Raw genomic sequence first — 12,906 nt, 5'->3', positions numbered from 1 at the left:
TTGTTTACATAACACAGATTTAAGGATATAATACTGCTTTTATTCTTGCGTTCAGAAGGTCAAAAGTTTGGCTGTCAACATTAATTCAGTTATATTTTTAATGTTTAACATCGAAAATGAAAAATATTTTTTTTAAAAATCATGAACCAGTCCCTTTAAGACATTGTGACAAAAATCAACAGCATAACACAAAAAATATCAAATGCTGCAGATATTTATTTATAGAATACTAATGTAAGTCATGCTCAGCATGAAATGAACTTTTAACACATATTCATCACATTTTGTACAACAAACATGATACTTTTGCATCCTGCAAAATAAATATACAATATCAAAGGGCAAAATGTATCGGCGTGCTATTATGCATGTAGCAAACCTTTGGCATGGCAAGCATACTTGCATGCATCTTTCTCATGGTACATGTTATGTCATGATGTCATGATTATCATACACTCAATTCCATAAGTTATTTTTCGTCCTCGGAAATTTCTTCTTTATATGCTTTGGCTATGATAATTCTGTCTCTTAAAAGCTTGAATAGAGTGTAATAATTACAGAATAAAACAAGAGCTATGCAGATAATATGGTTCCATTCCGTGCTTTGTAAAAGACAGAAAAACTGGTACCCAACAAGAAGCCACGTTAAGATTAGTAACCAGTTAACCACTCTCATTGGTTGGTGAAAAAGAAACTGAAATGAGAAAAAAAGAACTAGGTTGAAAACATCATAAATACAAGAGTTAAAGTTTTGTAAAATAGGTCAATGTCCAAGGTTACTAGGTCTCAAGTTATAATACCAATGTCCATATCAAAGGCCTGGTCATGAGGCATCTAAATATGAAATTATCAAATCCCTATGGCCTTGGTTCAAAAGATACAGCCAAGGATAATGTTTTTGAAAAGTAGGTCAAAGTCCAAGGTCAATAGTTCTGGTAACAAAAGAAATGTCTTCTAATAAAGCATCTATATTTGAAACATCAAAGCCCTATCACTCTTGCTTCAAAAGATATAACCAAGGTTAAAGTTTCTTAACAGTAGGTCAAAGTTCAAGCCAAAGGTCATTAGGTCAAATGCCTTCTACCAAAGCAAAGGTCTCTTCATAAGGTCCTTGTATGTAGAATATCAAAGCCCTAACCCTATTGGTTCAAAAGAAGTTATTCACCTACACAGTAGTGCAGGATAAATTTTTTAAAAAGTAGGTCAAAGTCCACAGTAGAGGTCACTAGGTCGAAAGTCTTGGTACCAAAACAAAGGTCTCTTCATGAGGCATCTATATGTGAAATATTAAAACCCTATCCCCCTTGGTTCAAAAGATATAGCACAGGTTAAAGTTTTTTCCTTAAAATTTGACGCTGAAGCCAACACCGGGGTCATGGCAATAGCTCTCAAGGAAGTCGTCCCAGTGAGCTAATAAAGTAATTTGATAAAACATTTCATCAACAACAAAATGTATCTATTAATTTGAATGTATAAACTGTAATTACTGAAATATTACTCTCAGGTGTAGTTCCTTTGCTAAAATATCAAAGATAAACAAACAAGGGATTTTCCTCGACAACTAGCATTTACAGTTTAACTCCCAGATACATGACCATACTGCAGCACTTACTAAATATCTATAACTGAAGCAGATTTCACAAAATAATCATGTGGTGTAGATTTCACAACAGTGAGTCAGTGAAACAAATGACACTTTATATTACAGGTTTAATATAGGGCCCATACAGGAGTGGGGTAATTATTAGGGTGAACACAGTAAAGCACACAACACCTATCTCTGGGTCTGTTTGATATTCTATATTTATCAGTTTATATATGTCAAAATGATATAGAATTCTGAAGATAGAAATTGAAAGACAGAAAATACAAGTGTGCTTTCTTACATAAAATCGTCCATGCATCCCATTGCCAGGTTCTGCCGTTACGTTGATTCCGTCCGCCTTAAATAATCCTTTAACATGTTTAACCAGGGCACCTTGTGGCCAGACTGTTAACTCTGACCATCTAGAAAAAACAAAACAACCTTATGATCAGATGTGCAGCTGTAGGGCTCTAATGATGATATTCAGTAAACTTGTAGTTTTGATTTACATGTCAACATCAAGAACTAAATCATTACCATAGTTACCATAAATAAAATACTGTACACAAGAAAATATTGACCTTCATTTTATTTTTGCCTCTTCTGCCCTTGTTGTCAGTGGGCAAGTTGAAGACTGGGCAAAAGTGTTTTTTCTCTTACCTCTTTTTTTAACACAACTGTGTCTAGGCATAGTTAAAACAGGGCGACACCATTAGCAAGTGTAGAAAGGCGGAAGAAACACTGGTCGGATATATTCCTGTATACAGTGCCTCCTATTTTCCTTACCCGTGGTAAAGTTTGATCCTTCATGACATCACATGATCACTAAAATGATTCACTTACGCGTTATAGGGCACGTGGGCGTGTCTCCCCTCCACTTTCTGCCATCGACCCAAATGAAGGGCTGTTCGGTGCAACAGGTCAAGGTATTTAGGGGGCAGGTAATGAACTATTAGCATCAGAAATGCTGAGAGCCATGTGACCACCACATGTTGCCCCACCCACCATGTGTCATAGTACAGGGTGTTCTGAAAAGCGAGTAACAACTAGTAATTGAAAATAATCTTTAATATGGTTGGATTTTGTGTTCAATATCACTTCTTTCTAATTGAGTTAGCTTTATGTTCCGCTGTATTGAATTAGGTAACAATGCACAAAAGTTTGTATCGTACAAATAAGTTTGGATTTTATTTTCATTAAACGTTATCAATTTCCAAAAGCAATATAATTATGTTTATTGTTAGTGATAAGCCATGTGATCCTATGAGAAATTTCTATATTATTTTCATTGCATTACTTTGCACTAATACTTCAGAGAATCCTGATGGCTAGCGAGTAGTTGAACTAGAATATCACAACAATATAAAGAAATGACAATAAAGTTGTAACACAAGAATGATCTAAAACCTCATCAGATTTACTCTAATGGAAACAATATACTGTAAATCACTCATATTTCATGAAAATCGATTTCCGCGGTCTCAACTTGTTTGATCAGCAAGACATAATTTTCCTGAATGTAAAATATATTTATTATGGTATCTTTAAATTTCCAATGTATTTGCCTTTGATATCTTTACAAATTGTAATCATGATTGCCATTTTCTCATGAATGTGCTGCAGTTACGTAAATTGCATGTATGAATCTTGATAAATATAGTAGGTCTATTTCAATAGCTGAGAATTCCGACAGATATGAAAGAAAGCAGAATGTAAATTCAAAAAATAAATCTCAGCTTTGAAAATACATGAGGGTATGAACTGCAGTGCTTCATTCTGGCATACTTTTCATAAAGTGCCAACATGCTTCAAGAAGTATGCCGCACAAAGCACCACAGTTCATACATGTACAACGTACCTTTATATTTAAAATAAAAATTCACAAAATTATTCACGAGAACCTTATTTTCACATTAAGGCATCTTTAGAGATTTGAACAAAATATGAAATTCTCTGGTACATAAAAAAAAAGAGATTTACAGTACACTTAAAAAATTCATATCACATGCAAGAAAAATAATTATGGCCAAGTAACTTTGTTGTTTCAGAATCTGTAAATTGTTTCATTATACACTGTCTATGAAAAATAATTCTATAGTGTGAAGCAAAGTTTATAACAGAAACAAAATTATTCAAATTTCTAAAAAGAAAAAAAAAAACGTTCTCAAAATAAAACTTTACGACACGTCCAAGGAAATAGTTTCACAGAGCACAACTCACCCAACACGACTCGCACGTGTTTTGTACATGCTAGAGCAAACGAGATTTAAACAATTACAAATCATTCATAATTATAATTCATTGGCATTCGTAGACTGGGATTTTCTCTGTCTCATCTATAAAACTTATATCTTTCACTTCATGGATCTCAAAAATCCGAATCAATTAAAATTAGCGTAGTACAAAGCTAGGAGGAGATAAGTTACTGTTACTATGGCATTCTGAAAGAATACTGACTTCACAGTTCATTTATCATGAAGGAAAATTAACAAAGATACTAATCCAGTCCCAAAGAAAAAAAAAATTGTTTGGAATGCATATAAACAAACATTTGTTTTAACAGTTCGACTGTGAAATTTGTTATCATGTAGTTTGTATCAAACAAATGGTCCCCCCCCCCCCCCCCTTAAAAATCAGTTCTCTCACTTTGAAACATAAATCATGCACATAAATTATTCAAAATGCATATCATGAGAATTTGAGATACACGCAAGAATCTCCTTGGGTTATTTTGAATATTCATGCTGCATCAGAAAACATGATCACCAAACTCCGAGGAGAATAATATCGGATATATGTTAGAGAAAAAAAAACTAAACATGATAGAAAGAAAAAAAAAATAAACATGCTGCATTTCACAGTGTTAAGGCATGATCCCAATGGCATGAACATTTTTTTCAAGAAATGAATCAAATTTTAAAAAATCCTTTCCATTCAATTTTTAAAAAAAAAGAAAATCAAACCCAATAAATTCTGAGATGGAATGGGAAATTACCTCTGGGTTATAAAGGTGACCCTGTGATTGTAAAAATTAAAAGGTCAAGTACATGTACCATGAAAATGATGAAGAACCTAGATCCCCCACCGATGCTATACACGATGTCCCAGAGTCCCTGTACTTTAGATATTCAGAATTTAGTGTTGTAATTCCGGGGCTATCTGGTGTTATCAGAGTTAAACTTTCTTATATATACATAAATTATCATGTTGATTCCACCAAAGTCAGATATCTAAATGCTGCTAATATCAAAAGAACACCTACTCTAAGAAGCTACATTCTAGAAGCAGCACACGATTGTGTCTAGAAACAAGTGCCCTTTATTTGGCTACAACGCTCATCTGAGTGAGGTTACTCATACAAGGATCAGGATTTAATGTTTGTAAGAAGAGCATAAATATGTAAACTATTACTATAGCCCTGACCCAGGGTCATGTAATGAAAAAAAAACTTAATCTGCACTACAAGAAAACACTACCATGTCAATATGACTAGCTTTATCCTTGTGGTTCTTGAATAGAAAGAAACTTCGAAAAATGTCCCAAAATATTCCTAAGCTAAACATTAATGCCCTATTGTAAGTTTGACCAGAGCCCGGGGGACATGGTTTGAACAAATTTGAATCTGAACTACATTTAAGGATGCTTCAAGTAACCTTAAATTGATGCACTGTGCCCCTGTCCATGAGAAGATTTTAAAATTCATATATTGCAGCTATGTAAAACTTGGCACCCCCTATTCTAACCCCCAGGGACCATGCTTTAATTTTTATTAAACTTTAATCTACACTACATGAACATGCTTGCATATTCATTTCACTCACTAATTTACATGTAATATAAAATTATATTTATTTGCCCTCATATCAGTTTGATAGATTTTTGAGAAGAAAATTTTCAAAGTTTTATCAAATATCTAAACCTCTTCTCTCCCAATTCTGGCCCCCTGGGATGGGGTGGGTGTGTGTGTGTGTGTGGGGGGGGGGGGGGGGGGGTCATGATTTGAACACACCTGAATCTACAGTACATTAAGGAGGATGTTTACACATCAATGCATTGTACCCTTGTGGTGTTTGAGAAGGTTTTCTTCAAAGAAATGTCCATATAAAATTTTAAATCCATATTACAGCCCATCAGGCACCAAAGGTCATGGTAAGAACATACTTGAATTCATACTACGCAAGGATATAAGGAAACTTCAATGTAAAATTAAGATTTCCTGGTTCTAAACACCCTGACCTATTTCTATATGAACTCCCCTTAATCTAACTTGAATGAACTACTGAACTGGACCCCCTTTACACACGGATACTTTGTGTGAACTGAAGTAACAGTGAAATTGGTGCAAGTAGTTCAGGATAAAAACCAACAAATTTTGACAAGAAAAGTTCACTTGAATGTACAGTTACAGTGCACTAAAATCAGCATATATTTTATAAACTACACAAGTCTTGATAAAACCACATTCTTCAAAAAAAAAAAAAAAAACCCACCCACTTCTACTTCAATTATTAGTGTTTTTCATGCTTCCTCAGCATTCTTGGGTTTATCTATGGGTAGAGGGAACAGTATAATATGGACTTCCTGTTTCTGTGATATACCCAATCCTATATCATATACAGTGCACCTTTATAAAATGCATCGTAAATTTCATACCGGTATAAATTTACTGCATAATAACTAATAGCAATCTACAAAACTCTAACATTAAAGAATAGCATGGTGGTTGATTTTTTTTCTTTGGAGTGGTAGTGGTATTTTTCATAAAAATAAAATGTTTGTTTGAAATTTAATCTACCACAGATCATAGGAAATCCAAGTAAATAATTGATTATAGGGATATCTACAGTATAATGAAATACACATCACATTTTATGTTGCAATTTTCTCACCTGAGCAAAACACAGTGGAACAAAAGTCATGTAGTACGCTGTTAGGAGTGAATTGAACAGAACCTGTTTGATCCGGTTATTGAAGTCCGATTTAAAATAATCGACCTCTGACCTAATGATGTCAGGGGTCAACACGCAGTTATGGAACAGGATGACTTCATCCTCCTCCCTCCTGTGCCTTGGTCTATCACAAACTGGGGTGGGCCACACCAAACATTTGTGGTAAAGCGGTTTTATGGATGGGCCGAACAGAAACACATATGTAATAACACTGAAAAGAAAAAAATATAATGTAGATTTTTAATTTTGAAATTTGAAAATAGGTCGAGACCGTTTTCAGTATACATGCTGTATGTAATATCATAGATTCATTTAAACAAAAACAAAAAAAATTCAAACATGACTTACTGGAGGAGAAAGAAAAGAACCACGGTCTTCACACTAATGCGACTAAAGCTCATAATATTGAGACACTAAACATGCTGGAAGGGTGAAACTTTTAAAATCCTAGTCACCCAATGGAGTGAACAAAATTGAATCTTCACAAAATAAGGATTTCACAAATTGCACCCCTGTCTTTGAGAAGTATCATTTAGTTTTGCCTCGCCGGGTATGAAATTTATTAACCAGATATCCTGCACCCGGTCAATAAATGACTATGTACTGAATTTACCCCACCGATGGCCACAAAAGGAATTGTATTGAACATTTAACCAAAGAGTTGACAACAGACAGCGTCTAGTGATGCAAACTGTTTTGAAATTTTTGTTTCTTGTTTATATCACAATGGTAACTCATGGCGTCATAATAGGCACTGACTGTATTTCATTTCTAGCGACAGGTTACAAGTATTCTCATGGCATCATAATAGGCGCTGACTGTATTTCATTTCTAGTGATGGGATATAGGTAATACCTTTCGTTTACATGACTGACGTAAACCAACCATCAGTCCGCATTTCATCAAGAAACTACCAGAGGTGGGGGTAATGTAATAACCCCCTATAGTGGAACTGGATGTAAAAAGGGGGAGGGTTACAGAAGGGGGAGGGATACAGAAGGGAGAGGGTTACAGAAGGGGGAGGGATACAGAAGGGGGAAGGTTACAGAATGGGGAGGGATACAGAAGGGGGAGGGTTACAGAAGGGGGAGGGATACAGAAGGGGTAGGGTTACAGGTTTTGACTTTCCTGTCTGCTGAAGATGCTCTTGGAAGAAAAAGATTTTTAAAACACTCTAAATCATTTTCCTACAGTTTATCTATTTCTTGATTATCCCCCTTGGGATGAGGCATGGTGCTTGATTTATCCATTAAACTTTTATCGCCTTCATCCAAAGATACTTGGTGGTAAGTTTAATATATGAAATTGAACCTGTGGTTCTGAAGACAAAATAAAAAGTGTAGAAAATAATGACTGAAAAATGAATGATAATTTTTCAAAGATCAGAGAAGTTTATAGCACAGGTGAAATAAAAACCTGTCTACAACTATCGAGAGACTACACACACTGTAAAACTGTCTACAGCAACTCTCGAGAGACTCCACACAATGTAAAACTATCTACAGCAACTCTCGAGAGACTCCACACACTGTAAACCTGTCTACAGCAACTCTCGAGAGACTCCACACAATGTAAAACTGTCTACAGCAACTCGATCGAGACTCCACACACTGTAAACCTGTCTACAGCAACTCTCGAGAGACTACACACAATGTAAAACTGTCTACAGCAACTCTCGAGAGACTACACACACTGTAAACCTGTCTACAGCAACTCTCGAGAGACTCCACACAATGTAAAACCGTCTACAGCAATGCTAAAGACTCGACACAATGTAAATCTGTCTACAGTGACTCTCTCTCGATCCAGACTCAAAACACTGTATATTATGATGGTCTTTCTATCAGACACAAAAATGGAATGTCATGTTTAGCAATTTTCACTGCAATACCATGTACATACGCAATAAACATGTACATACACAAGAAACATATCGATGTGGATACATGTACCGTTTATAATAAGCTTTCTCTCTGACAATTGCTATATAAAAGTAGATCTTTTTTTTAAATAAATACTCACGGACAGGACAGAAAGAGACAATACAAGGCTGAGTGGTTTGCCACCACCTGGTAGGCTGTGTAGACAAGACCCAGGGCGATACTGACCAATAGTGCCCCCTTAAACACCTGAACAATCCAATATATCACACTCTTTGTGGATCGGGATCCATATACCTTAAAAAATTACAGATGAGTGAATTTTAATGTCTTTGATTTCAGCATTGCATGCAATTTTTAAGAATCTAAGAAATTATGAATTCTTTATAATCAAGGGTGGCAGAGAACACTATATGTTTGTGAAACTCCATGTCCCCATACAAATCTAATTACGGCAACCTTCATCTGCATGTTTTCCAATACCTTGATCTGTCAGTCCATTCAATTATAAAAGTAAAATAGACAGACAATCTGAATACAACATCGTTAAAAAAACACTCTCCACTTCATTTTCGACATATTTCAAACACATACTTCATTCTCGAGTAATTCAGTATAACTATTAAAGATGATGAAAATGGATGTACAAATTCTTAGACGGCCTATGCTCCCTTTACCTCCTGAACAAAGCACCATACAATCCTCCGACTCATCAGGACACAGAGAAACAGCACAAGATACACATCGATCAGGTAGAAATTCTGTAAATAAATAATCATTTTTCATTTCTTTAGTAGTCAAGAATGTTGAAATCAGAATTCATCAAAGTAATAATAATAATAATTCATTAATATGGTTGTTCTTCATGAAATTTCAATTTTCTGCATGTGCAATGCAGTTTTTATAGGAAATTCACTTTTAGAATGTTCATGAATAATACACATCGGTATCTAAAGCTTGTAACAACTGGGTTTTCCGCTTAATCGCATTTCATAATGTCAAGCATTAGATACACAGTAAAAGTGGTTATTTACGTGTGAGGGAAATTTACACTAATTACGCGGTCATGTAATAAGTGCGAAAACTTCCCCCACGTGTACAGTTTTAAATAAAATAGTTGATATAATATAATATTATATTCAGTTATCGTGTAATCCCCCCCCCCCCCCATGTAATGTTGGACGTGGAAAGATGTGTACTTAACCTCCAGCACAAATAACCACCTTTAATATTATATAAATTCCATATAGATTGATATTTTATAAAATGTACTTTAAGATTACCAGGGCATAATTAGCATGGCTGTGGGGTAGCCACCACACTGTGCGATAAAGGTTAATGTACTGAAGACCCATGGCGATCACTCCAAAAAAGTACAGCATGGCCTCAAACGACATGTTGGGGTCGCTTGGGATTTCTGGGAGGTGGCAGTGTTTGGGCAGTACTGCCAGCTGAGCCAGGGGCACCATGGTGGAATCTCGGTCTTCTGCATGACTGTAAAAGAATTTTGAAAACAGTTTCTAACATGATTAAATTGGCTCAAAAATGTCAATAGACATGTACTGAAGCATCAGGTGAGCTAAAAATATGGGATAAAATACCAGTATGCAGCTCCAGAAGCGATGGGAGGGGGAGGTCTGGGGGGTCATAGCCCCACTTTTGTCAGAAAATTTGGCTAAAAAGGTAAAAATAATGTATCTTGAGGGTGGACACCCCCTTTTGAAAACAAAAAATTAATATTAGAATCCCCAACCTTAAAAAATTCCTGGATCCGCCCCTGAGCTCTATCATGTATCATCTGTCTTAACCTATCTCCAAGAGCAGAGAACTGCAACTCTGTAAATAATGCATGGACCTGTATCATATTAGATAGATATAAAAAAAAATAATGGGGGGGGGGGGAGGGGAGAGAAAACAACAAAGAATATGTCCATAAGACATTGAGGTTTCTTTAATTTCACCAAATTCTTCAATCTGTGAAATAATTTCAACCAATCTTCAGATCTACACACACACACACACACACACACACATATCTCGGTGATGATAATCGAAAACTAAACCCTATTTAAATTTATCCCACAACAAAATGTAGTGTACAGTGTTTGATTTTCTGGTGATTAGACTCCCCACCATCTAACTAATATTGCCCAATAACTCTGAAGTCGATTTAGTAAGTGAAGCTATTTAGTGAGAAAAAAGACCCTAGAAAATCTGGGAAATTTGGAAAAATTGCCATGTTTTTGAAAATGAATGATGGCTGTAATATACGAACAAATGCCTGAACAGAACCATGTTCAAGGTTTAACACTAAGGCACGACTGACTAAGTCTACTAAATGATAGGTCCGGTCGGATAAAATGTTCAGGGTTTAACGCTAAGGCACGTCCGACCAAGTCTACTAAATGATAGGTCCGGTCGGATAAAATGTTGGTTTACTAGTCTGATTAATCAGGTCGGAAAAAACACCCTACACAGTCACACTTTATTTCAAACCATAAGATACACTCATATTTTATTCTTAACTATTTAATTGTAAAAATTTGTGAATAACTATAACATGATGATATTCATAATCTCTTTCTTTAGTTGTAATAAATAAGTTGCGTTTCTGTTACAACATCTACTTGTTGTTAATTTGAAATGTGAATGTGTGCAATTTTTTTTCTTTCAGATACATAGATTATATAAATTGAATTCATTTTAATTAAAAAAAAACCCAAACAGTTTATTTGAATTAAATGTAAGGAAGTGTTTATCAAATTTATAAATTATTTTAATTGTAAACAGCTATTATGAGGTGTAATTGACATGTGTGGAAATGTCTATTCAAATACGACTTCTAATACTACCAGTCAAAGGCCTCCATCATCAGGTTGACTATTCTGCCATGTTAGGGTAAGCGCAAGTTACAATTTTGCAAAACATAAACAACAGTCTGAGATTTGCCTAATGGTTTTGTAGCCAAGCTTTGAAGGAATCAAGACTTGGCGCTAGCACTGGTGAGGACTTGAGGTGGGCGTTTCATCCTCACATAAAGATATCCCAAGAAAAAAAGAAAGAAGAGAAATGGTAGGGATTCCATTAATCCGAGGCCAAATATTGAATTATTACACCTAATTCCCGGTATATCACAATTATGCATTTGGTAGGTAATGAGAGTACACATACTTCAGTGTTTGCAATTGTTTGAGAATAAACCGAACAGAGAAAAGTATCAGTTTGTGTTAATTCTAAATAGGGGTGCAGAAAAATTACGATCTGATACAAAGGACTCATGAAATTTTCATGGGACTCGTCAAACTCCCATGGTATTCGAACTGCTCATAAACCATGGGTCCGAGACTCACCATGAAATATTCCTAGTGACAACCCTACATAGGGAAGAAAAAAAAACAGGCTTACGATATAGAAATTTTAAATGCATCGTTTAATTCTAAATGGAATGAAGAATTCCCGTGCAGGGTAGTATTTAAAAAAACCAAAAAAAAAATGTTGTGTTTTAAAATAAAAGCATGAAAGTTGAGACTAAAGACTTTTATGAGACAATTAAATATGGTTTAGTTCAAACTTCACTTTTGTCATTTGAGTTAAGTATTTAAATATGGAGAAACTGAAAGCTTTTTTCTGAAAAGTTGGTCAAGGCTTGTGAATGTAAGTTCAAAATGTCAAACTCTGGTGTTACTTGTGTTTTTCCATGGGAACCGAGAGTAAACATACAAAGGTATTGTTTACTTTATACTGGATAAAATTAAGGCTATTTCCATGAAAATACAGCCAATTTGGGTCCTGACATTAGAATGTGCCTTTGTCTATCAGGTTGGGAATACTTCCCCTATAGTGAGATCTTCTTGCTAAAACGTGATTATCCCTCTTCAGCGAGAAGGTAAAATGACCATATATTAAAACAGGTGGTTTAGTTGAAAATGATGACAAATTCCTTGCAATACTGAATTAGTGCAACACACACTCAACATGACGAGAATTGTCTCTATGAAATTGAAAACACAGCCAAGAAATTCATATCAAGGTTGCTGCATAAGAGGGAAGGAGGCTGAAATCCAATCCACATCCTGACTGTTTTTGTTTTGCAGCAAGTATCAGACATTTTAGCACTCACTTCTTCTTTTCACGTGAAACGCAAAGAGACGTACTCTATGGGCATTTTTCTCGGTTGTACGGGATATATTAGAGAGGGATAATTGCGTTTTCGCGATAATATCTCGCTGTCGTGTAGGGGAAGTGTTCCCAACCTGCCTATTCTGTATTCACTAGTTTGAACTACAAACACACACATAAAATCATACCTCCCACTTCCTCCTTTACTGCTGTTATTATAAGAGTTTGACTGGATACGAGATAAAATTCGCCGTCCACTTGGCATTTTTATGTCTTGTTTTCCATAAACGTATAAAAATATGGTACTAGTTGCTGTCAAAATACTGCGGGAAATTCTATGATGATTGAAAACTCTTCAAGAAAAACCCAATAT

General features: G+C 35.3%; 1 protein-coding gene across 4 annotated transcripts; it reads right to left on the bottom strand.

The window, feature by feature from the left end:
- Window positions 1–200: 200 nt before the first annotated feature.
- On the bottom strand, window positions 201–12,906 carry LOC125675649 (transmembrane protein 39A-like). 4 transcript variants are annotated; one of them, XM_056160207.1, is made up of 10 exons: window positions 12,722–12,845; window positions 10,168–10,250; window positions 9,698–9,908; window positions 9,092–9,175; window positions 8,557–8,711; window positions 6,475–6,745; window positions 3,806–3,835; window positions 2,429–2,613; window positions 1,887–2,007; window positions 201–694 (listed from the first exon to the last, which is right to left on the bottom strand). In XM_056160207.1, exons 2-10 carry the CDS (start codon window positions 10,203–10,205, stop codon window positions 470–472), a joined length of 1,320 nt encoding a protein of 439 aa, XP_056016182.1. In that variant the 5' UTR covers window positions 10,206–10,250; window positions 12,722–12,845; the 3' UTR covers window positions 201–469. The 4 variants fall into 4 exon arrangements, with proteins under 4 accessions (XP_056016182.1, XP_048769381.1, XP_048769380.1 ...); XM_048913424.2 differs by lacking the exons at window positions 3,806–3,835; window positions 10,168–10,250 and adding an exon at window positions 4,581–4,601 and having other exon boundaries at window positions 12,722–12,883; XM_048913423.2 differs by lacking the exon at window positions 10,168–10,250 and having other exon boundaries at window positions 12,722–12,883.

Source organism: Ostrea edulis, chromosome 3 (assembly GCF_947568905.1).
Source record: "Ostrea edulis chromosome 3, xbOstEdul1.1, whole genome shotgun sequence".
Taxonomy (NCBI): Eukaryota; Metazoa; Mollusca; class Bivalvia; order Ostreida; family Ostreidae; genus Ostrea; species Ostrea edulis.
Note: the sequence above shows the minus strand (reverse complement) of the source record. Positions and strands in the feature narration are given on the sequence as shown.

What these genes read in the sequence shown, in the direction of transcription:
- LOC125675649 (XM_048913423.2), bottom strand. Translation starts at nt 12,798, where the DNA reads ATGCCAAGTGGACGGCGAATTTTATCTCGTATCCAGTCAAACTCTTAT. An exon ending in GCCATGCTAATTATGCCCTG is followed by an intron (nt 9,176 to 9,697) that starts GTAATCTTAAAG and finishes ATTTATTTACAG; the next exon opens with AATTTCTACCTGATCGATGT. An exon ending in TTCCACTGTGTTTTGCTCAG is followed by an intron (nt 3,836 to 6,474) that starts GTGAGAAAATTG and finishes CGTTTGCTCTAG; the next exon opens with CATGTACAAAACACGTGCGA.